General features: G+C 36.4%; 1 protein-coding gene across 1 annotated transcript in view; it reads right to left on the bottom strand.

Annotated features, from left to right (window-relative positions):
- LanA (laminin subunit alpha) overlaps positions 1-23,299 on the bottom strand; it is a 217,498-nt gene extending 194,199 nt beyond the window's left edge. Inside the window, exons 1-2 of the mRNA XM_089095354.1 lie at positions 23,072-23,299; positions 6,110-6,256 (exon numbers count right to left, since the gene is read on the bottom strand). Of these exons, the coding sequence (XP_088951480.1) occupies positions 6,110-6,256; positions 23,072-23,287 (363 nt within the window). The 5' untranslated portion in view covers positions 23,288-23,299. The remainder of the gene's footprint in view (positions 1-6,109; positions 6,257-23,071) is intronic.
- Positions 23,300-24,846: the final 1,547 nt, after the last annotated feature.

The raw sequence follows: 24,846 nt of genomic DNA, 5'->3' as shown, positions 1-24,846 counted from the left end.
ATATTTTCGGTCCATGCATATGATATAGGTTTAGCCTGATGGAGTTTAAAGTAGATATTGACAAAAGTATACCACCACCTAAACCCAAGTCCTTTAATTTACCACTGAAAATGCAGGAGGTTTTGCAACAGTATATTTATAATATGACAAAAGCAGGTATTATAAAACCCGGTAGAAGTGAATATTGTTGCCCTATATTTGTTATTGCAAAAAGCTCAGGGGGAAAAATACCCCCTAATAAGGAGTGGACCATGGAAACTACGAGGTTTATCTATGATTGCCGGGAGATTAATAAATTAGTCAAGGACAGTGCCTGGCCCAGTAAGAGGATCCAGGATATGCTGAACCGACTTAGTTCAAAAAGAAATTTTAGCATTCTTGATTTCAAACATGCCTTTTTCAATGTATCATTGACAGAGGAAAGCCAACAGTATTACTCATTAAGCGGACCAGATGGTGTACAATATGTGTATCGTAAACTACCCCAAGGTAGTAATGTGAGCCCTAAGGCGTTTTGTCAATGGGCCTCAATTTTATTTCAGTCGGAGATTTTTCATTCTATTATTTCGATGTACATTGATGATTTGGTTGTGGCATCCGAGAGAGATAAGGCTGGTGAAGGGGCGAACTATGGTTGACCGAGGGACCAGATAACTGAGAATTTATTAGGAACCAACGTAATGAGGCGTTGTGTCGAGAGAGATGAGGCTGGTGAAGGGGCGGACGACGGTCGACCGACGGACCAACGGTTAACGGGTTTCAGAGGATCCTGGGAAAGGAAGGTCTGAGCGGTTAACGGGTTCAGAGGATCCTGGGAAAGGAAGGTCTGAGCTCCCATGGGCGAAGAGAGAGGTAGGCGGTGGATCACCGAACCTCGAAAACCCTGCAGGTTTCGTACCATGGAAAATAGTCGACAGGGCGGAAAAGAGCGTGCCAGAAGTCGACAGAGCGGAAAACGAGTTCCGTGCCAGAAAGGAAAATAGTCGACAGGGCGGAAAACAGCGTGCCAGAAGTCGACAGAGCGGACAACGAGTTCCATGCCAGAAAGGAATATAGTCGACAAGGCGGAAAAGAGTTCAGTGCCAGGAGTCGACAGGGCGGAAAAGAGTTCCGTGCCAGGGGGAGTGACAGATAATAATTTTGTGTCTTGGCTGTTGAAAATTTTTGACGGTCTGTTTCTGAAGGAAGGTGTTCTTTATTGTTATCCGCTAGGAGTCGTTGGCAAGGACAAAGGGTACCCCAGAACAGCTAAAACAGTCTTGCCAAGTATCCTAGTAGATTCGGCAATAAAACTGGCTCATGATCACTTACTTATTGGTGGCCACATGTCTATGGAGAAGACATTAGATCGAGTGAGCCGTATCTTTGTATTTGATAGAGTGGTGCAAAAGTTCGAGAGCATTGCGAGAACTGTAATTTGTGCTTGCGTAGGAATAAAATGCATCGGAACGTCAAACCTACGTTAGGAAAAAAATGAAGAGCCGAAATACCCATTCCGTGTGTTTAAACTTTTGGTTGTTCAAAATTGTCTTGAGCAACCAGTAATAACAAATAAATCAATATCGGAGGAATCAAGAATCGTAGAATTGGAGTTAGAGAATCGTGGATATAGGAGAATTGATTCAACATCATCTGTATACCAGCTTCCAGTGGAGACTCCAGTAGTAACTTCAGAAATAATGGAGGATAGCTCCGTTTCTAGCGAACAACATGAGGTTCAAATGGAGCCTAGTCTAGTTAGTGTAGAAGTAGATAAAAGAGAAATACAGGTCAAGGCAGGATCGAGTGGAGAATCAAGTAGTCTTAGGAGAAGCAATAGGAAAGCAAGAAACTAACCTCCAGGTTATCATAGAGAGCTTTGAAACAATTATAGAGATAAGAAGAGTAAGATGATTGTAAAGATTGGTATGTTATTGCAGTACAAACGGTGTTGGGAATTGATGTTAAGTCAAAATGAGGATGTAGCTGGTTTTTTATGCGGATTAACTGGACAGGAGAAATGCTTTCTTTGAAATAGGAAAAATAGAAAGATAAAAATGACAAGCGAAAGATGTTTGACCAAGCTTTTTCAAATGATGTATCTACTTCCTTTTGATATCTCATAGATAGTAAAATAACCGAATAATTTGGAAAAAAAAAGAATTAAAGCTTTGGAAAAAGGAAAGTAAAAGAAAATCTCATTGTGTTTCTGTCGAAGATTATCATTTTTGTTCAAGTGTTCTGTTCAAATTTAAATTCTTTTAAAAGATATTCTGACTATGTCCAAATTTTTATATTAGGTGTAGCTATGCAAATTTTATGCGAACTTAGCATGACAATATAAAGTGAAATGAAAGTGCCAATTGGGAAAATATTTTCTTGTGTCTTGTTGATTAAGTTTTAGTGTCAGTATTTTATTTTATGTTCTTGTTAAGTGTACCATTGTTTGAGAATAGAAAATCGTTTTTTTTTTTGGAAAAAAAAAATTTTGAAAACCCCGGGGAAAATCTGTAAACTTTGGAAATAGGTTTTTCTTGGTTAAAACCAATAATTAAAATTCTAAGTATATGTCAGAAATTCATATGTATAATTCTTCCCAAGGTCACTTGAACCCAGAATAACCCCACTATCTAAAAGGCAAACATTGTAAATTATCAACAATCGACAACCCCACTTCTTGGAATAAAGCGATAATATTTCCTGTCTGGAAGAAGCTCAATGGTCAACAACCCAACCCGAATTGTCTTTATCAGAAGCAGATTGTGCTGAATATAAGTTACCAATGTAGATTATTTGAGTCAGTTCGAATTCTGTATCTGTCCTCGCCATATGTACATTCACTGTATTATATGTATGAATAAACATTTTATACTCTAAACACAAACTATGTGATGGTTAGAGACTCTAGACATCCTCCACCGGTAGAACTCAGATAATAGGCCAACGCTACCATAAGGCCCTAAAGAGAAGAAGTCTTACTTCACAGAGAAGTAGATGATTCACAGAGAAGTGAACAAAGAAACTTTACACAACATTACCTGAAAGCTTCAACTTAATACCTTCAACCGTTCCTAAGATATCGTAAATACACCCTTACTACAAACTCGGATGCTCATAGTTCATTTTGTTTTAGTTCAAAATTTCTAAGAACAAGCTCTGAAAGTTCAACGTAAAACCCTAGTTGTTACTGGGTTACTGCACATAAGCTATTTTGACAATCAGATACACATAGTACGTTTTTACTAAGTTTAAATCACCCCAACCGTCACTAAAAATCCAATGTTTCTTTCACCAAATTCAACCAGAACCAGCCTCCCAGTTTCTTTAGTTTTGCCCCTCATTAAATAATTTCCAATTAAATCTTCGATGCGGAGAATAGAATTCCAGCACCTGAAGAAGACCCATGAGCAAAATCTGATGTGATACCACTTCTAATGGATTAAAGTAAGTCCTTACCGGAAGCAGTGGTGGGTGTTATATGCATTATCTAGCATAGTAGGCCGATAATACGAAGAACATTTTTGTGTTTAGATTGTTTCCGGAAGCTCCAGCGAAAACATTTTTTGCAATTTTGAAGAAATGGTTCTGAGCAATTTTCTGATAAAAATAAATCATATCACAAAACATATTGCAACAATAGACCTGTTAGGGGAAGGAGGTCTTTCTTTAATCGACGCTAGATAAGTCACTACCCAAGGCAAACTCCAGACTTAAGGTTCGTAAAGCCCAAAATCTCGAGATTTAGTAATTTTTTTTTACTGCAATATCTTACATTTTCAACATAGTTTTCCTATTTCAGCTTTCTTCGTATTGGTTATGTGTATATATTGTATTGGTAATGTATTGGTTATTCAAACATTGACATCATTAGCAAAAACTAAAAAAAAAGACCCTTTGTCTTCGAAACAATTGCATAAGCGCATGATTTAACGCACGAATTGACGCTGGGCCACAAAACACATACGTGCACTCACATGTCACTCAAGGAACCTGACGAGGTGCTGTTACTCAGTTTCAACAATAGCGATGAATTGTATTGTAGCTTCGTTCTTTAAATAATCATTTACAGTTTTAAGCTGAGTGTTAGGAAGATTGTTATCTGGCGCAAAGGGGAAGCTGTCATCATAAAAATACGTAAAATAAAAGAGAAATATGTCGACAAACGGAAGCATTTCCATGGAATGGAACGTAAAAATGGCCGTTCCATGGTCTTTCTGCAGTTCTGCCTCCTCAACCCCAATGCCTGCCCCTCTGCCCCCTAAATAAATTTTTAGCAATGCCAATACCGAGAATTCATAAGAGTTATGGTGGTTATTTGCAGTACAAATAATTTCCTTTAAAAATTGACCAGGGCCGCAACTTCAGGAAAATGTAGAAAAGGACAAAGATTTTTTTTCACTATGTTTTAATGGAGATACAAAAGAGGGTATTTTTCCAATCCTGGGATAGAAGAATTATTTTTCATGTTGAACTCCAATGATACATGCTTCCGGGTTGTCCGAATGGTGAATGTGTAACTCCAAAACGTATTAAGTTGCAACTTCCAGGGAAGGCTGAGGAGGATTTTGAATTGAATCAAAAGAAATTACACGCATCCGGGTTGTCAAAGGATGTACCTGCAATATCATAGGAACGGCCAAGGGCATTAAGTTGAAACTTTCAGGACATGGCGAGAAAGGAGCAAAGCAAACTAAAAACACTGTTTGTATCCAGGTTGTCAAAAGGGCGCATCTAAAACATCTCAGGTTAAAGAGTATGTTGAGGGAGATATTGAATTAAATCAAAAGACACTATGTGCATCAAGGTTGTCCAAATGGCAGATCTACATAATAGCTAAAGCTATAAAGTTGATACTTTCAGAGGATGTTGAACTAGATCCAAAGACACTATATGCATCCAGATTGTTTAAGTGTAGTGTGAAATATTCTTTTTTATATGCTTACCTTTTTAAACTTTCAGGCTATGAAGATATCTCAATTAAACTTCTTGGTACCCTCAACCGTAAACAAATCTAATCGTTTTAATTCTTGACGTCCTAGTTTTTTTTTTTTTTTTTTTGCTTTTTTAATAACAAATCAGAAGTCTTATTAATAAATGAGCTCAAAATACATTTACTCGAACAAACAAGCAGTTAAAACAAAATAAAACTCAATGATATTTCTGTAACGAAATGGTCGATCGATATTTGTCTATATTTGGGGTTGTAACATGAGGAAGGTCAGGATGGCTTCAGTCCTAGAAGACAAAAATAGTGCAGATTTTCATTCCTGTTTTCTTTTTCTGTTTTACTTAAGTAATGTTCCCCCTACTCATCCATCCAAAGTTCTATAGCAAAACCATTATTAAAATTTGTCACAAAACTTCGCCAAAACATAAATAGCAGGCCAAAATCTTAATTCTTAATCGGAAAAACGAAAAAAAAACTATACAAATATTCCCTTTATTAACCAATACAAAAATTTAAATTCAATACAGACATAAATTAATTTTTAAAAACATTTTCCTAAAAAAAAACTTTTCAAAGAAGTAAACACCTACATTAAACCAAAGGTGATCATAAATGAAGTCAAATAATAATTCTTGATCTTAAAACTAGTAGAAATCACTGTCAATGAATAAATAAGACCCGAAAGGACCAAAAATTACAATGAAAAATCAGATCAAACTTGTAACAAACAGAAAATTACCACAAATAGGACTAGGCCTAAAACATTTAAAGGCCAGAGCGTCATTTGCGCTGTAATGAAAACAAAATGTTTCCTAATTTTTTTTTTCTTTTATAACGTCCAGAATTACTAAGATTTCGAGGAATGAGTATCATTAGGCTATATATTAAACAGCCACTCTACTTTCGTTAGATCTTTCCATCAATCTTGGTTATTATGGTGACTTTTTTCTTTTATTTTTCTTCTTGTTCATGACGTTACGACAATTCTCTTTATTTTGGTAAATGCAGTAGTTGAATAATTTGAAAGTCTTGAAAAATGAGGACAAGGAGACGAGACTCGTCAAAGGCTGGATTTGGAGCTACATATCTGAATTAAATTGAATTTATTTATATAATATATCTACGCTGCTTTACAATTTTGTAACACTCTATAACCTTGAATTGGTATAATCAATTTCTTACTTGTCCAAGATCAATTGTAAGATTAACCTCTCCATACTTTAATCCTCTAGACATAGGAGGGCTTTGCCACCATCTTTCTCTCCCGTCAATAGCATTCTCTGGAGGATGACTCTTAAGTGGATCATTTGGGTCGCAATAATCACAAAGCTAAAATATCACAAAAAAATAATAATAAATAAATATGAGAAGTATCACAGAAAATTTAGGAAAACTGTCCAGAAAAGTAGAGATGCCTTATTGAGTCCTACGAGTACACCATATAAGGGCATAGAGTCATTAGGGAGAATGATTGCGTAATGGGGTCAATGACCTAAATTTCCAAGTGTGTCAACAACAACAACATCGACCTTGACATTCGCTGAGAGCGTGCACTTACAACAACAACAACATCGACCTTGGAACACCTGTGCTGTCGACCTCAATTCACCTATCGTGAATCAATAATTCCCCTTAGAAACAACAAATTAATTTCCCCTTTCTTGACAGATCAATCAATCAATGACATCATCTGTCAGACTTTAAAAATTTTCGCCTAGAAACATTTCTCCAGGAATAGATCCAAATCATTAATGTCTTTGCCTCGGGAACAGTTCTACTGGTCGAACTCCAAAGGATATTAATAACCAAAGGCCATGGAAACAGTTCTCCAAGAAACATCTTAGCGATGAATTGTTTTAGCGCGGGAAAGAGTTTCCTAGTAATTTGAAATACATTAGCACAGAGATACCAAAAACAAAAGAAACACGCTGAATTTACGTTTAGGGATTATTTGGGCGAAACCGTTTTAGACAGGTTATGGAATTATTTCGGCGAAACAGATAGAGACATTTTAAAAGAAGATTTTGGAAGAGATTTTAGAAGAGGTTTTGAGTGTGGTCGTTATAATACACAAGTTTTATTTGAACAGTGTTGTGAGGTCCTCTAACCCAACCCAAAGGGTTCCAATCCTCCTACCCAACCCCGAAGGAAGCCCCCGGTACTCAAAGGCCCCCCAAGCTCCCAAAGGGCCACCGGCGCCCCCAAAGGCCCACCCAGACCCCCAAAGGCCATCCCCGGGCCCCCCAAAGGCCCCCCAAGCTCCCAAAGGACCAACGGGGTCCCAAAGACCCTCCACCGGTCCCCAAATGTCCCCCAGACCCCCAACTGCCCCCCCGGACCCCCAAAGGCCCTCCCTGTGCCCCAAAGGTCCTCCCTGTGCCCCCAAAGGCCATCCCCGGGCCCTACAAAGGCACATCGAGCTCCCAAAGGACCACCGGTCCGCAAGGATCCCCAAAGGCACTCCCCTGGTCCTCAAAGGTCCCCCGGGCTCCCAAAGGGACAACCGGCCCCCGAACGGTCCCCCGGGCCCCCCACAGGGCCACCCCCCGGCCCCCAAGGTCCCCAGAGCGCCCAAAGGCCCTCCTCCGGTCCCCCCGGCACCCAAAAGACCAATCGGTCCTCAAGGCCCCCCTCAGACCCTCAAAGACCCTCCCCCGCCCCCCAACGCCCCCCCCCGTCTCCAAAGGTCCCCCGGGCTCCCATATGACCACCCCCGCCCTCAAGGGTCCCAGGCTCCCCAAACGCCCTCCCCCGACCCCTCCCAAGAGCCCCCTCGCCAATTTTAAAAAATTTTATTGGGTTATTATATATTTTAAGAACAAGTTCCATTCTTAATGTCCCTCCTAAACCCATTTTCCAACTTGAAGTAGCAATCCCTTCACACACAACTATACTTTACAGCTTTTTGGATACCTCAACATCAAGAAATACTTTTCAAAGACCATTTCAGAGCAAGTTAATTTCTTAATGTTCATTCTAAACCCATTTTCCAACTTGAAGTACTTATCTTTTTCACTCACAACTATACTCTACAGCTTTTTGGATACCTCAACACCAAGAAATACTTTTCAAAGACCATTTCAGAGCAAGTTAATTTCTTAATGTCCTTCCTAAACCCATTTTCCCACTTGAAGTACTTATCTTTTTCACCCACAACTATACTCTACAGCTTTTTGGATACCTCAACACCAAGAAATACTTTTCAAAGACCATTTCAGAGCAAGTTACTTTCTTAATGTCATTCCTAAACCCATTTTCCGACTTGAAGTAGCAATCCCTTCACTCACAACTATACTCTACAGCTTTTTGGATACCTCAACACCAAGAAATACTTTTCAAAGACCATTTTAGAGCAAGTTACTTTCTTAATGTTCATTCTAAACCCATTTTCCAACTTGAAGTACTTATCTTTTTCACCCACAACTATACCTTACAGCTTTTTTGATATCTCAACACCAAGAAATACTTTTCAAAGACCATTTCAGAGCAAGTTACTATCTTAATTTCCCTCCTAAACCAATTTTCCAACTTGAAGTACTTATATTTTTCACACACAACTATACTTTACAGCTTTTTGGATACCTCAACACCAAGAAATCTCTTTCAAAGACTATTTCAGAGCAAGTTACTTTCTTAATGTTCTTTCTAAACCCATTTTCCAACTTGAAGTACAACTCACATAACTTATAACTAGACTTTACAGCTTTTTGGATACCTAAACATCAAGAAATACTTTTCAAAGACCATTTCAGAGCAGGTTACTTTCTTAATGTCCCTCCTAAACCCATTTTCCAACTTGAAGTACTTATCTTTTTCACTCACAACTAGACCTTACAGCTTTTTGGATACCTCAATTTCAAGAAATACTTTTCAAAAACCATTTCAGAGCAATTTACTTTCTTAATGTCCCTTCTAAACCCATTCTCCGACTTGAAGTACTTATCTTTTTCACCCACAACTATACTTTACAGCTTTTGGATACCTCAACGTCAAGAAATACTTTTCAAAGACCATTTCAGAGCAAGTTAATTTCTTAATGTCCCTCCTAAACCCAATTTTCCAACTTGAAGTACTTATCTTTTTCACCCACTTTCTCAATAAAAAAAGAAATTAGTTTTTAATCAATTCTAATTTTCCAAATAATATAAAAATTTTCCACTTCGGTTCTGATTTTTCTCAAAGGGGTGAAAAAATTTAAAATAATGTTCCAAATTTTTCATAGAAATAGAAAAGTTCAAGTTCTCTTCTGAATTTTATCAAAGAACACGCTTCAGTTCTAATTTCTCCAGAAAAAATAAAAATCTTCCACTTCAGTTCTTTATTTCACAAAGACATAAAGAAATTTAAAGTTCAATTCTAAATTTTTGGTGGAAGATAGAAAAAGTAATACCATACTTGTGAATATTTTCATGGAAGATAAAAAGTTCTAGTTCAATTTATAATTTCCTCAATGAAGTGAAGAAAAGTTCAAGTTCTCTTCTGAATTTTACTAAAGAACACAATTCAATTCTAATTTCACCAGAGAAAATAAAAATCTTCCACTTCAGTTCTTTATTTCACAAAGACATAAAGAAATTTAAAGTTCAATTCTAAATTTTTTGGAGGAAGATAGAAAAAGTAATACCATACTTGTGAATATTTTCATGGAAGATAAAAAGTTCTAGTTCAATTTACAAATTCCTCAACGAAGTGAAGAAAAATTCAAGTTCTCTTCTGAATTTTACCAAAGAACACAATTCAATTCTAATTTCTCCAGGGAAAACAAAAATCTTCCACTTCAGTTCTTTATTTCACATAGACATAAAGAAATTTAAAGTTCAATTCTAAATTTTTCGGTGGAAGATAGAAAAAGTAATACCATACTTGTGAATATTTTCCAGGAAGATAAAAAGTTCTAGTTCAATTTACAATTTCCTCAACGAAGCGAAGAAAAGTTCAAGTTCTCTTCTGAATTTTACTAAAGAACACACTTCATTTCTAATTTCTCCAGAGAAAACAAAAATCTTCCACTTCAGTTCTTTATTTCACAAAGACAAAGAAATTTAAAGTTCAATTCTAAATTTTTTGGAGGAAGATAGAAAAAGTAATACCATACTTGTGAATATTTTCATGGAAGATAAAAAGTTCTAGTTCAATTTACAAAATCCTCAACGAAGTGAAGAAAAGTTCAAGTTCTCTTCTGAATTTTATCAAAGAACACAATTCAATTCTAATTTCTCCAGGGAAAACAAAAATCTTCCACTTCAGTTCTTTTATTCACAAAGACATAAAGAAATTTAAAGTTCAATTCTAAATTTTTCGGAGGAAGATAGAAAAAGTAATACCATACTTGTGAATATTTTCCCGGAAGATAAAAAGTTCTAGTTCAATTTAAAATTTTCTCAACGAAGCGAAGAAAAATTCAAGTTCTCTTCTGAATTTTACCAAAGAACAAGCTTCAATTCTAATTTCTCCAGAGAAAACAAAAATCTTCCACTTCAGTTCTTTATTTCACATAGACATAAAGAAATTTAAAGTTCAATTCTAAATTTTTCGGTGGAAGATAGAAAAAGTAATACCATACTTGTGAATATTTTCCCTGAAGATAAAAAGTTCTAGTTCAATTAAAAATTTTCTCAACGAAGTGAAGAAAAGTTCAAGTTCTCTTCTGAATTTTACCAAAGAACACGCTTCAATTCTAATTTCTCCATAGAAAACAAAAATCTTCCACTTAAGTTCTTTATTTAACATAGACATAAAGAAATTTAAATTTCAATTCTAAATTTTTCGGTTGAAGATAGAAAAAGTAATACCACACTTGTGAATATTTTCACGGAAGATAAAAAGTTATAGTTCAATTTAAAATCTTCTCAACGAAGTGAAGAAAAATTCAAGTTCTCTTCTGAATTTTACCAAAGAACACAATTCAATTCTAATTTCACCAGAGAAAATAAAAATCTTCCACTTCAGTTCTTTATTTCACAAAGACATGAAAAATTTAAAGTTCGATTCTAAATTTTTCGGTGGAAGATAGAAAAAGTAATACCAAACTTGTGAATATTTTCCCGGAAGATAAAAAGTTCTAGTTCAATTTTAAATTTTCTCAACGAAGTGAAGAAAAGTTCAAGTTCTCCTCTGAACTCTACCAAAGAACACACTTCAATTCTAATTTCTCCAGAGAAAACAAAATCTTCCACTTCAGTTCTTTATTTCACAAAGGCATAAAGAAATTTAAAGTTCAATTCTAAATTTTTTCGGTGAGAGATAGAAAAATTAATACCATACTCGTGAATATTTTCACAGAAGATAAATACCATACAGGTGAATATTTTCCCGGAAGATAAAAAGTTATAGTTCAATTTAAAATTTTCTCAACGAAGTCAGAGAAAGTTCAAGTTCTCTACTGAATTTTACCAAAGAACACGCTTCAATTCTAATTTCCCCAGAGAAAACAAAAATAGCATTTTTACATGTTTAAGTTAGGTTAGATTAACTTGTCATGAGCTCTCATGATAAGTTAACCTAACCTTTTCCGGCGAGTATGGTTAGGTTAGGCTAGATTAAGTTAGGTTAGATTAGGTTAGCTTAGGTTAGCCCACGTACGCTTCACTTAGGTTAGCTTAGGTTAGGTGAGAGACAGGCAAAAAGTTAGGTGTATGATTAGGTTAGGTGAGAGACAGGCAAAAAGTTAGGTGTATGATTAGGTTAGGTTAGGTTAGATTAAGTTAGGTTAGGTTAAGTTAGGTTAGGCTAGCCTACGTACGTGCGCGTACGTAGGCTAACCTAGCCTAACCTAACTTAACCTAACCTAACTTAATCTAAGCTAACTTAATCTAACCTAACCTAACCTAATCATACACCTAACTTTTTGCCTGTCTCTCACCTAACCTAATCATACACCTAACTTTTTGCCTGTCTCTCACCTAACCTAAGCTAACCTAAGTGACGCGTACGTGGGCTAACCTAACTTAACCTAACCTAACCTAATCTAACCTAACTTAATCTAACCTAACCTAACCATACTCGCCGGAAAAGGTTAGGTTAACTTATCATGAGAGCTCATGACAAGTTAATCTAACCTAACTTAAACATGTAGAACTGCTATTTTTGTTTTCTCTGGGGAAATTAGAATTGAAGCGTGTTCTTTGGTAAAATTCAGTAGAGAACTTGAACTTTCTCTGACTTGGTTGAGAAAATTTTAAATTGAACTAGAACTTTTTATCTTCCGGGAAAATATTCACCTGTATGGTATTTATCTTCTGTGAAAATATTCATGAGTATGGTATTACTTTTTCTATCTCTCGCCGAAAAATTTAGAATTGAACTTTAAATTTCTTTATGTCATTGTGAAATAAAGAACTTAAGTGGAAGATTTTGTTTTCTCTGGAGAAATTAGAATTGAAGTGTGTTCTTTGGTAGAGTTCAGAGGAGAACTTGAACTTTTCTTTACTTCGTTGAGAAAATTTAAAATTGAACTAGAACTTTTTATCTTCCGGGAAAATATTCACAAGTATGGTATTACTTTTTCTATCTTCCACCGAAAAATTTAGAATTGAACTTTAAATTTTTCATGTCTTTGTGAAATAAAGAACTGAAGTGGAAGATTTTTATTTTCTCTGGTGAAATTAGAATTGAATTGTGTTCTTTGGTAAAATTCAGAAGAGAACTTGAATTTTTCTTCACTTCGTTGAGAACATTTTAAATTGAACTAGAACTTTTTATCTTCCATGAAAATATTCACAAGTATGGTATTACTTTTTCTATCTTCCACCAAAAATTTAGAATTGAACTTTAAATTTCTTTATGTCTTTGTGAAATAAGAACTTATGTGGAAGATTTTTATTTTACTCTCGGTAAATTGAAATTGAATTGTGTTCTTTGGTAAAATTCAGTAGAGAACTTGAACTTTTCTTCACTTCGTTGAGAAAATTTAAAATTGAACTGGAACTTTTTATCCTCCGTGAAAATATTCACAAGCATGGTATTACTTTTTCTATCTTTCACGGAAAAATTTAGAATTGAACTTTAAATTTCTTTATGACATTGCAAAATAAATAACTGAAGTGGAAGATTTTTGTTTTCTCAGGAGAAATTAGAAATGAAGTGTGTTCTTTGGTAAAATTTAGAAGAGAACTTGAACTTTTCTTCGCTTCGTTGAGAAAATTTTAAATTGAACTAGAACTTTTTATCTTCCTGGAAAATATTCACAAGTATGGTATTACTTTTTCTATCTTCCACCGAAAAATTTAGAATTGAACTTTAAATTTCTTTATGTCTATGTGAAATAAAGAACTGAAGTGGAAGATTTTTGTTTTCTCTGGAGAAATTAGAGTTGAAGCGTGTTCTTTGATAAAATTCAGAAGAGAACTTGAAATTTTCTTCACTTCGTTGAGAAAATTTTTAATTGAACTAGAACTTTTTATCTTCCGGGAAAATATTCACAAGTATGGTATTACTTTTTCTATCTTCCACCGAAAAATTTAGAATTGAACTTTAAATTTCTTTATGTCTATGTGAAATGAAGAACTGAAGTGGAAGATTTTTGTTTTCTCTGGTGAAATTAGAATTGAAGCGTGTTCTGTTGTAAAATTCAGAAGAGAACTTGAATTTTTCTTCGCTTCGTTGAGAAAATTTTAAATTGAACTAGAACTTTTTATCTTCCGGGAAAATATTCACAAGTATGGTATTACTTTTTCTATCTTCCTCCGAAAAATTTAGAATTGAACTTTAAATTTCTTTATGTCTTTGTGAATAAAAGAACTGAAGTGGAAGATTTTTATTTTCTCTGTAGAAATTAGAATTGAATTGTGTTCTTTGATAAAATTCAGAAGAGAACTTGAACTTTTCTTCACTTCGTTGAGGAAATTGTAAATTGAACTAGAACTTTTTATCTTCCATGAAAATATTCACAAGTTTGGTATTACTTTTTCTATCTTCCACCGAAAAATTTAGAATTGAACTTTAAATTTCTTTGTCTATGTGAAATAAAGAACTGAAGTGGAAGATTTTTGTTTTCTCTTGAGAAATTAGAAATGAAGTGTGTTCTTTAGTAAAATTCAGAAGAGAACTGGAAATTTTCTTCGCTTCGTTGAGGAAATTGTAAATTGAACTAGAACTTTTTATCTTCCTGGAAAATTTTCACAAGTTTGGTATTACTTTTTCTATCTTCCACCGAAAAATTTAGAATTGAACTTTAAATTTCTTTATGTCTATGTGAAATAAAGAACTGAATTGGAAGATTTTTGTTTTCTCTGGTGAAATTAGAATTGAATTGTGTTCTTTGGTAAAATTCAGAAGGGAACTTGAATTTTTCTTCACTTCGTTGAGGACTTTGTAAATTGAACTAGAACTTTTTATCTTCCATGAAAATATTCACAAGTATGGTATTACTTTTTCTATCTTCCACCAAAAAATTTAGAATTGAACTTTAAATTTCTTTATGTCTTTGTGAAATAAAGAACTGAAGTGGAAGATTTTTATTTTCTCTGGTGAAATTAGAATTGAATTGTGTTCTTTAGTAAAATTCAGAAGAGAACTTGAACTTTCCTTGACTTCGTTGAGGAAATTGTAAATTGAACTAGAACTCTTTATCTTCCATGAAAATATTCACAAGTATGGTATTACTTTTTCTATCTTCCACCAAAAATTTAGAATTGAACTTTAAATTTCTTTATGTCTTTGTGAAATAAAGAACTGAAGTGGAAGATTTTTATTTTTTCTGGAGAAATTAGAATTGAAGCGTGTTCTTTGATAAAATTCAGAAGAGAACTTGAACTTTTCTATCTTCTATGAAAAATTTGGAACATTTTTTTAAATTTTTTCACCCCTTTGAGAATAATCAGAACCGAAGTGGGAAATTTTTATATTATTTGGAAAATTAGAATTGATTAAAAACTAATTTCTTTTTTTATTGAGAAAGTGGGTGAAAAAGATAAGTACTTCAAGTTGGAAAATGGGTTTAGGAGGGACATTAAGAAATTAACTTGCTCTGAAATGGTCTTTGAAAAGTATTTCTTGACGTTGAGGTATCCAAAATCTGTAAAGTATAGTTGTGGGTGAAAAAGATAAGTACTTCAAGTCGGAGAATGGGTTTAGAAGGGACATTAAGAAAGTAAATTGCTCTGAAATGGTCTTTGAAAAGTATTTCTTGATGTTGAGGTATCCAAAAAGCTGTAAGGTCTAGTTGTGAGTGAAAAAGATAAGTACTTCAAGTTGGAAAATGGGTTTAGGAGGGACATTAAGAAAGTAACCTGCTCTGAAATGGTCTTTGAAAAGTATTTCTTGATGTTGAGATAACCAAAAAGCTGTAAAGTATAGTTGTGAGTGAAGGGATTGGTACTTCAAGTTGGAAAATGGGTTTAGGAAAGACATTAAGAAAGTAACTTGCTCTGAAATGGTCTTTGAAAGGTATTTCTTGGTGTTGAGCTATCCAAAAAGCTGTAAAGTATAGTTGTGTGTGAAAAAGATCAGTACTTCAAGTCGAAGAATGGGTTTAGTAGGGACATTAAGAAAGTAACTTGCTCTGAAATGGTCTTTGAAAAGTATTTCTTGGTGTTGAGATATCCAAAAAGCTGTAAGGTCTAGTTGTGGGTGAAAATGATAAGTACTTCAAGTTGGAAAATGGGTTTAGAATGAACATTAAGAAATTAACTTGCTCTAAAATGGTCTTTGAAAAGTATTTCTTGGTGTTGAGGTATCCAAAAAGCTGTAAAGTATAGTTGTGAGTGAAGTGATTGGTACTTCAAGTTGGAAAATGGGTTTAGGAATGACATTAAGAAAGTAACATGCTCTGAAATGGTCTTTGAAAAGTATTTCTTGGTGTTGAGGTATCCAAAAAGCTGTAGAGTATAGTTGTGGGTGAAAAAGATAAGTACTTCAAGTGGGAAAATGGGTTTAGGAAGTACATTAAGAAATTAACTTGCTCTGAAATGGTCTTTGAAAAGTATTTCTTGATGTTGAGGTATCCAAAAAGCTGTAGAGTATAGTTGTGAGTGAAAAAGATAAGTACTTCAAGTTGGAAAATGGGTTTAGAATGAACATTAAGAAATTAACTTGCTCTGAAATCGTCTTTGAAAAGTATTTCTTGATGTTGAGGTATCCAAAAATCTGTAAAGTATAGTTGTGTGTGAGGGGATTACTACTTCAAGCTGGAAAATGGGTTTAGGAGGGACACTAAGAAAGGAACTTGTTCTGAAAAGATACAATAAAGCCATAAAAAGTGTTAAAAATGGCGAGGGGGCTCTTTGGAGGGGTCCGGGGAGGGCGTTTGGGGATCCAGGGACCCTTGAGGGCTGGGGTGGTAATTTGGGCGCCGGGGGCACGTTTGGGGCCGGGGGGGGGCGTTGGGGGGCGGGGGTGGGTCTTTGTGGGTCTGAGGGGGTCCTTGAGGACCGATTGGTCTTTTGGGAGCCCGGGGGACCTTTGGGGACCGGGGGAGGGCCTTTGGGAGCCCAGTGGACCTTTGGGGACCGGAGGAGGACCTTTGGGGGGCCCGGGGGACCCTTGGGGGGCCGGTTGGCCCTTTGGGAGCCCGGGGGACCTTTGAGGACCAGGGGAGTGCCTTTGGGGATCCTTGCGGACCGATTGGTCTTTTGGGAGCCCTGGGGGACCTTTGGGGGCCGGTGGAGGGCCTTTGGGGGCACAGAGAGGACCTTTGGGGCACAGGGAGGGCCTTTGGGGGTCCGGGGGGCAGTTGGGGGTCTGGGGGACATTTGGGGACCGGTGGAGGGTCTTTGGGACCCCGTTGGTCCTTTGGGAGCTTGGGGGGCCTTTGGGGGGCCCGGGGATGGCCTTTGGAGGTCTGGGTGGGCCTTTGGGGGCGCCGGTGGCCCTTTGGGAGCTTGGGGGGCCTTTGATTACCGGGGGCTTCCTTCGGGGTTGGGTAGGAGGATTGGAACCCTTTGGGTTGGGTTAGAGGACCTCACAACACTGTTCAAATTAAACTTGTGTATTATAACGACCACACTCAAAACCTCTTCCAAAATCTCTTCCAAAATCTTCTTTTAAAATGTCTCTATCTGTTTCGCCGAAATAATTCCATAACCTGTCTAAAACGATTTCGCCCAAATAATCCCTAAACGTAAATTCAGCGTGTTCCTTTTGTTTTTGGTATCTCTGTGCTAATGCATTTCAAATTACTAGGAAACTCTTTCCCGCGCTAAAACAATTCATCGCTAAGATGTTTCTTGGAGAATTGTTTCCATGGCCTTTGGTTATTAATATCCTTTGGAGTTCGACCAGTAGAACTGTTCCGGAGGCAAAGACATTAATGATTTGGATCTATTCCTGGAGAAATGTTTCTAGGCGAAAATTTTTAAAGTCTGACAGATGATGTCATTGATTGATTGATCTGTCAAGAAAGGGGAAATTAATTTGTTGTTTCTAAGGGGAATTATTGATTCACGATAGGTGAATTGAGGTCGACAGCACAGGTGTTCCAAGGTCGATGTTGTTGTTGTTGTAAGTGCACGCTCTCAGCGAATGTCAAGGTCGATGTTGTTGTTGTTGACACACTTGGAAATTTAGGTCATTGACCCCATTACGCAATCATTCTCCCTAATGACTCTATGCCCTTATATGGTGTACTCGTAGGACTCAATAAGGCATCTCTACTCAGAAAATGTAAGATGACAAAATACTTGAAAGATTTCCACCTTTCCGAAAGGCTGTAAAACAATCAATGGTGTATTTGATTTGAAACTTATTATATCGTATATAGCTCATAACGGAACAGAAAAACAAAAAAAAAGTTCACAGAGGAACAGAAAAAATACGGATAAAAATGGGGAAAATCCCAACCAGATTAAAGTAAATAGTTCTGATGTAAAAGATTAACACTAAGACTTTAAATATCGTTTGATATGGTCCAACTCTTTCTCCTCCATTCTAAATATATTAGCCCCCTCCCCCCTGCGTCCTTTTTCCCAAATAAATCCGATAAAAATTTTGAGATAGGCATCATGTTAAAAACAGTTCAAAAATCATATAACAAAATTCAGGGTTCGACCCCCCCCCCAGTCCCGGCGCTAGGCGTTGTAAGTTATGCCCTGGGGGAATATATGGTTCCTATAGAAGGGATGCTCGTATAGACTTCAGAGAGGGCTCAACTGATGAGAAGTTGGGAAATCTTGTTTACTTTTTAAGAGTCAAAAGAGATCAGAGGGCAGCTAGCCCCCACGCCCTTTTTTCCCCAAATTCAACCGATAAAAGTTTTAATAGCCATTTTGTTAAAAACAGTTAAAAGTTAATATAACAAAAACTCCGGGGTCAACACAACCCCCCAGGGACCGGGGGCAGCCGTTGTAAGTTATGCCCTTGGGACACATATGGTTTTTATAGAAGGGATGGTCGTATAATCTTCTTAGATGGCTCATTTGATTGAAAATTGAGGGTTCTAGCTCACTTTTTAAGAAACAAAAGAGATTAGAGGGCAATTATGCCCCCCCCCAACCCTTCTCCCCAAATACATCTGATAAAAATTTTGAGAAAGCCATTTTGTTAAAAATAGTTCAAAGATCAAATGAACAAAACTCTGGGGTCGACACAACCCCCCAGGGCCCGAGGGCAGGAGTCGTAAGTTACATCCTGGGGGCATATATGGTTCTTATAGAAGGGATGCTCGTATAAACTTCAGAGATGGCTATTTGACTGGAAACTGAAAGCTCTAGTTCACTTTTTAACAGTCAAAAGAGATCGGAGGGCATCTAACCCCCCCCCCATGCCCTTTTCCCCAAACCCATCCGATAAAAATTATGAGATACCAATTTTGTTAAAAAATAGTTCAAAAATCAGATAATAAAACTCCTGGGTCGACACAACTCCCCAGAGCCCGGAGGCAAGTGTATTAAGTTATGCACCGGGGGCATATGAGGTTTTTTTATGTAGGGGAAGGTCATATAAAGTATAAACTTCAGAGGTGGCTCATTTGATTGGAAATTGAAAGTTCTAGTTACCTTTTTTAGTCAAAGGGGATCCGAGGGCATCTATCCCCCCCCACACACCCTCTTTTCCCCAGATGCATTCCATTAAATTTTGAGATTGCCAGTTTGTTTGAAATAGTCCAAAGATCACATAACAAAAACATCGGGGTCAACATACCCCCCCCCCCCCACAGCCCGAGGGAAGGGTCGTAACTTATACCCTGGGGGCATTTCAAGTTTTTGGAAGAATTGGTCGTAAGAACCTCGGAGGGGACTCAATTGATTAGAAATTGAAAGTTCTAATTCCCTTTTTAAGACCCAAATCCGGTGGCAACTAGACTCCCCCCCCCGCCTGCCAACCCTCTTTTCCACAATGCATCCGATCGAATTTTTATAGAGCCATTTTGTTCAAAATAGACCAAAGATCATAAAATAAAGACTCCAGGGATAACACAGCCCACCAGATCCTGGGAGCAAGCGCTGTAAACTAAACACTGGGGGCATATAAGATTTCCATGGAAGGGATGGTAGTATAAGCTTCGGAGGGGGCTCGTTTGATTGTAAATCGGAATTCCTAGTGCCCTTTTTGAAAGTCAAAAGTGATTGGAGGGCAACTATCCCACCCACCCCCCAAGACCCCTTTTCCCCAAATGCATCTGATCAAAATTTTGAGAGTGCCATTTTGTTTAAAATAGGCTAGTGATCGGATGACAAAACTTCGGGGTCAACATAGCCCCCCCCCGAAATCCAGGGGCAGCGTTGTGACTTCTGCCCCGGGGGTATATAAGGTTTATACAGAAAAGATGGTCGTATAATTTTCGGAGGGCCTCAAATGATTAGGAATCGAATTTTGTTACTTGTCTTTTTAAGAGCTAAAAGTGATCTGATGGCAAATAGCATCCCCCCACCAACCCCAAGGCCATAAGGCTCCAATATTTTTTCCAGAGGCACTTCACATGGAAAGGATGGTTGTATAAACATCGGAGGGGGCTCAACCGATTGCAAATCGGAAGTTATAGTGCCCTTTTTATGAGTTAAAAGTGATCGGAGGACAAAAAGCCACAACGCTCTTTTTCCCCCAATACATCCTACAAAAATCTTAACCTTAGTTCAAGGATTAGCTAACAAAAACCCCGGGGTGGACACAAGCTCCCAGAAGCCAGGGGCAGGCATTTTGGGCTATGCCCTAGGGGCATATATGGTTTTAATAGAAGGACTCCTCGTATAAATTTCAGAAAGGGTTCATTTGATTGTAAACTGAAAGTTCTAGTTCACTTTTAAGAGTCAAAAGAGATCAAAGGTCAACTAGCCCCCCGTCCCACGCCCTTTTTTCCCCAACCCCATCCAATAAAAACTTTGAGATAGCCATTTAATTGAACATAGTTCAAATAATCTGATAACAAAAACTCCAGGGTCGACACAACGCCACAGAGCCCAGTGGCAAGTGTTTTAAGCTGTGCCCCGGGGCTATATAAGGTTTTTATGTAAGGGGTGGTCATATAAAGTTCAGAGGTAGCTCATTTGGAATGATGGTATAACTTCTTTTGGGGTTCATTTTATTGAAAAATTGAAAGTTCTAGCTCCCTTTTTAAGAGTCGAAGGGACCAGAGGGCTGCTGGCCCTCTTACCTTTTTACCCCAAATCCATCGGATTGAATTATTGACAAATGAAACTCAGAGAGGAAAGAAAATAACAAAAAGAAAAATAAAATAAAAAAGGTGATAAAACGAGGATTTTGTCAGCCAGTGGCGAACCATGAAGAAGAAGAAATAAGAAAATATTTCGACAAGTACCTCCGCCGAGTCGTCCTCAGTGCTAAACAAAAAAGAAAAAAAAGGAAACCAACGAAAATCAAACCTTTCGATGTTTACTTATCAACGACAGAACAGAAACTAAATAAGAATTTCTTCTTCTTCAGAGCTTATTTCTTCTTCTTCGTGGTTCGCCACTGGCTGATGAAATCCTCGTTTTTTCACCTTTTTTTATTTTATTTTTCGTTTTGTTATCTTCTTTCCTCTCTTAGTTTCATTTGTCATGTATAGCCAGTGTGGTCTAAGAATGTATTTACGTCAAGCTTACGGGGAACATTGGACAAATATTGTTTTAGATTTTTTAAATTGTGTTAAAAAGTTCTTATTTAATTTCTGTTCTGTCGTTGATAAGTAAACTTCGAAAGGTTTGATTTTCGTTGGTTTCCTTTTCTTTTTTTTTCTTTTTTCCAGGGATGGTAATATCGTTTTTTTTGTATTTATGACGCATGCAAAATTACAAGAGATGACCAATGACACCGAACAGCTAAAGAAAAGGCATGGAACAAGAAACAAAAAAAGTCACATCAAATTGAGAATGAAAATGCTGCACAACGAAATCTGCGGTTTGAACACGAGGAAAATTACAATGAAATTAAGCAACGTGTTAGTTTAGCATGCCGTGAGTCTGTGAACGATAAACAGGAAGGAGGAATTAATTTTCAGAATGACTCGTCCAAGATTACATAAGATGACAAACGATTCTGAACAGCTAGCGAAAAAGCCATGGCACAAGAAATAGCAAAATTCAAATTGAATTGCAAAAGAAAATGTAACTTAAAACTAAAGAATAACACGATTATTATGGTATTGTCTAATTTAGATATTCCAGAAATTACAAAAATAATGACTGTGCTATTTTAACGTATGTAAAGGATAAACAGGAAGGAGATGTTGAATTTACGTCAGTATTTCAATGCTTAATAGAGGGCATAGGTATTGAAATCTTCCTGGTTGTTACTGAATTATGTAACACCGCAATTAAAACAAAAATATTTTGAATAAATCCTAACAGCTAAAGCAAAAGGGATGGCAAAATGTATAAGGTAATGATGCACGAAAATGAAACAGAGCGAAATCTGCGGTTAGAAGACAAGCGACAGCAAGATTCACCTCAAATCACAAACAAAATTGACGCACAATGCGGTCAGAAGTAACCTAAGCCAAAGGTAATAGAAACTCTAAAAAGGAATTTTGATAACAATTAATACACCAAAAGAATTGGCTTTTTATGCTCCCCAATCCATAAAGTTCATTAAATTTAACAAAAATAGAGGAAATACCCCCTAAAAGACAAGTGATCTTAATGAAATTCACATCAGATTTAGCATATTAAAGAAAACCTTACTGTGGAAGTTTAAAAGCTCCTATAAAAGATTATTTACACACTCCTGAGTAAGAAAGCCTTTCTCCTGTCAACAAAAATGCGGAATTTGTAAATTTTTTTTCCCAGAAAACAGACCACCGATGCACGTTTTTTTTTCTAGGAGTGATTGTGTTGAACCGATGATCCAAGGAAATACCAAGAGGGCTCATTTGGACAGAAATTAATTGTTCTATAGCTCTTTTACAATGACCAAAAAGATTGTGCCATGGGAATTTGGCATTTTGGGTCATTTTGTTGTACCAAACTACGGTTTTACCCCATGGAGGAACGAGTTGCTACCGATTAAAAATTTTGAGATAGCAAATTGATTTAAAAGTATCAAGACCCACTTATAAGCTTCCCAGTTGCGGAGGAAGTAATGCCGCACGGTTGCGCACTCTTTCCTGAAGTCAAGATTCTTGTATTCATGAAAGCATTTTTTCCTGAATACAAGTAAAGGTACTTCAGACTGAAAGACCTTCTAATGTACACCTAGTGGACGATACCTAAGACTGTTTATAATTTTGTGAACAGGGATTCGATCGCAAGCGGTCAACTGGTATCGTATGCTACAATTGTCGGCAATAGCGTCACGTACGGAGGGAGGAGGACGCACCTCCCGTAATGTTGCCAGCCAGTCAGATAAAAAACTTGAGAAAATTTTCATGGTAACAAAACTTCCAAGGTAACAAAAGTTTTAAATAATAGGCATTAACACGCTTCCAATTTTCAGCACCTTGTATCACTATCTAAACCTAAACGTCGGCAAGACATTGAAACTGAAAAAAAACGGGAAGAAGTTGGATCTACGAAACAGTTTATTGTATTTTTATCCAGCATAATTTAATAAGACTCAGATATAGTAAGCCATTTAAAACACAATAAATATTTTTCTTTCTTATGTAAAATAAACATTAAAGTAAGCCCTGACCGGCCAACGCAATTTGTTTTGGAACTTTGGAACTGTTTTGGAACTTTAAAGCTAAATTTGTCATATCTTACAAAAAAAAACATTCAAAAGAACTAAACTATTGAAAAGACCAAATATGTTTATATATATATATATATATACCTGTCCTTGAATTATATCATAATTTGTTTCCAAATTATTGGCATTACCACCAACAAGCTTACAGTACAATTCCGGGTCAGTAACTCCCTCGCCACATGTCGCGCTAGCAGCTATCCTTCGTCCAGTGGCAAGGTTAAAATATGGTGGTGTTAAAATAGCACAATTACACGAATAAATCCATCCTAACATGAATATAATTTTAGTCCGCCACCCCATGTTGGCACTGGAATCTCCAGAAACTGACTGGAAACGGGATAGAAATGATTAAGAACCAGTCTTGCCAGCAATGAAACAGATGTTCCGTATTTACAATTGTCTTATATGGAACATCATTGTCTCCAAGATCTCGAAGATTTCATAGTACTCTGATAGATTCCGCAAGGAAGGAAACCCCGTAATTGGGGTTACTTTCGGTCATGAATTCAACACTCAAGGCAAAAAGATCCAGGACATAAGCTAGGTTTCTGTTTCGTGGAGTGGAAGTCTTTCCAGCTACAGAAAAGGCATGGAAGTAAGAATTATGTTACAAAAAACACTTCGTTTAAATTTTCACTATCAAAAAAAGGAACCACCCCACCCCCTCACCACAAAAACAAAGTTGCAGTTGCCAGAGAGAAAAGAACAACCATAAGTAAAACTTGTACCCCTTAGATGCCGAATCAAACTAGTCCACTTTTGATATCCTGGCTACAGAGCACTTGACGGATTCATAGCTTTTAACTTTCCCTATGACGTTCCTTAAAACACCGGAATTAATACCAAAACTGGATAAAACCATGGATTCAAATGTGAAAAATTCTCCTTGAACTTACTTGACTGCATAAAAAAAAGTCCCTGTAATTTTTTCAAGCAGATGATGGGTATGCTACGACAATAACCGCACGATACATTTTTTTACTTGAATTTTCTAAGTTGTTTGTTCTATCAATTATAGATTTGTCATCTGAACGGCTGAATTACTATTCCCATCCTTCTTTTTTCAACAAATAAGAGCTTTCATGAGAAAAAAAAAATACGAGGCATGAAAAAACCTGTCAGCCACATTGAGCTTTTTGCTTAATTAATTAAAAAAAATCCAAAAAAGTTTTTCAAAGAAAAGTAAACAGTATATTAAACCTAAGACCATAGAATCCTATTATTTTTCAAAAAGACCAAAAATTACTATTGAAGAAAAAATGAAACCCAAAACGAACATAAATTAAATAAACAATCATAGCAAACAAATATACAATAAGTATACACATAAATGAATATATAAACCTTAAAACAAATTACATACCCAAATCAAACATGAAACAAATAAAAATCACTAGAAACAAGAGTTTGGCTCCTGTCCCTTTCCCTAACTGTAAAAATCTAAGACCTACTTTTTCATTGGCGCTTTACTGAAAACGAATTATATTACAAATGTTTTCTTCTGTACTTATTACATATTACAACATTGAAAATAAACACAAAAATTACAGTGAAATAAGACCTTGAAACTGATGAGCTTTTGGAAATTAACATCATTTTATATTAAATATCCACAATAATTTTTACTAGTTCTTTTCAAGACCGTTCAAGACACAAAAGTTTTCAGTAAAGCACCAATGATGCAGTTTTCTTAAGAATTTTATAGTTAAGGAAGGGGGCAGGAGCCAAACTCTTGTTTGTAGTAATTTTTATTGTACCTGTTGTATGTTTATTTGCTATGATTTTTTATTTAATTTCTGTTCGTTTTGGGTGTCATTTATTCTTTAATAATAAATTTCTGGTTGTTTTAAGTTTGAATT

This window comes from Artemia sp. Qi Xiang Cuo, chromosome 10 (assembly GCF_049724085.1).
Source record: "Artemia sp. Qi Xiang Cuo chromosome 10, ASM4972408v1, whole genome shotgun sequence".
NCBI lineage: Eukaryota > Metazoa > Arthropoda > Branchiopoda > Anostraca > Artemiidae > Artemia > Artemia sp. Qi Xiang Cuo.
Note: the sequence above shows the minus strand (reverse complement) of the source record. Positions and strands in the feature narration are given on the sequence as shown.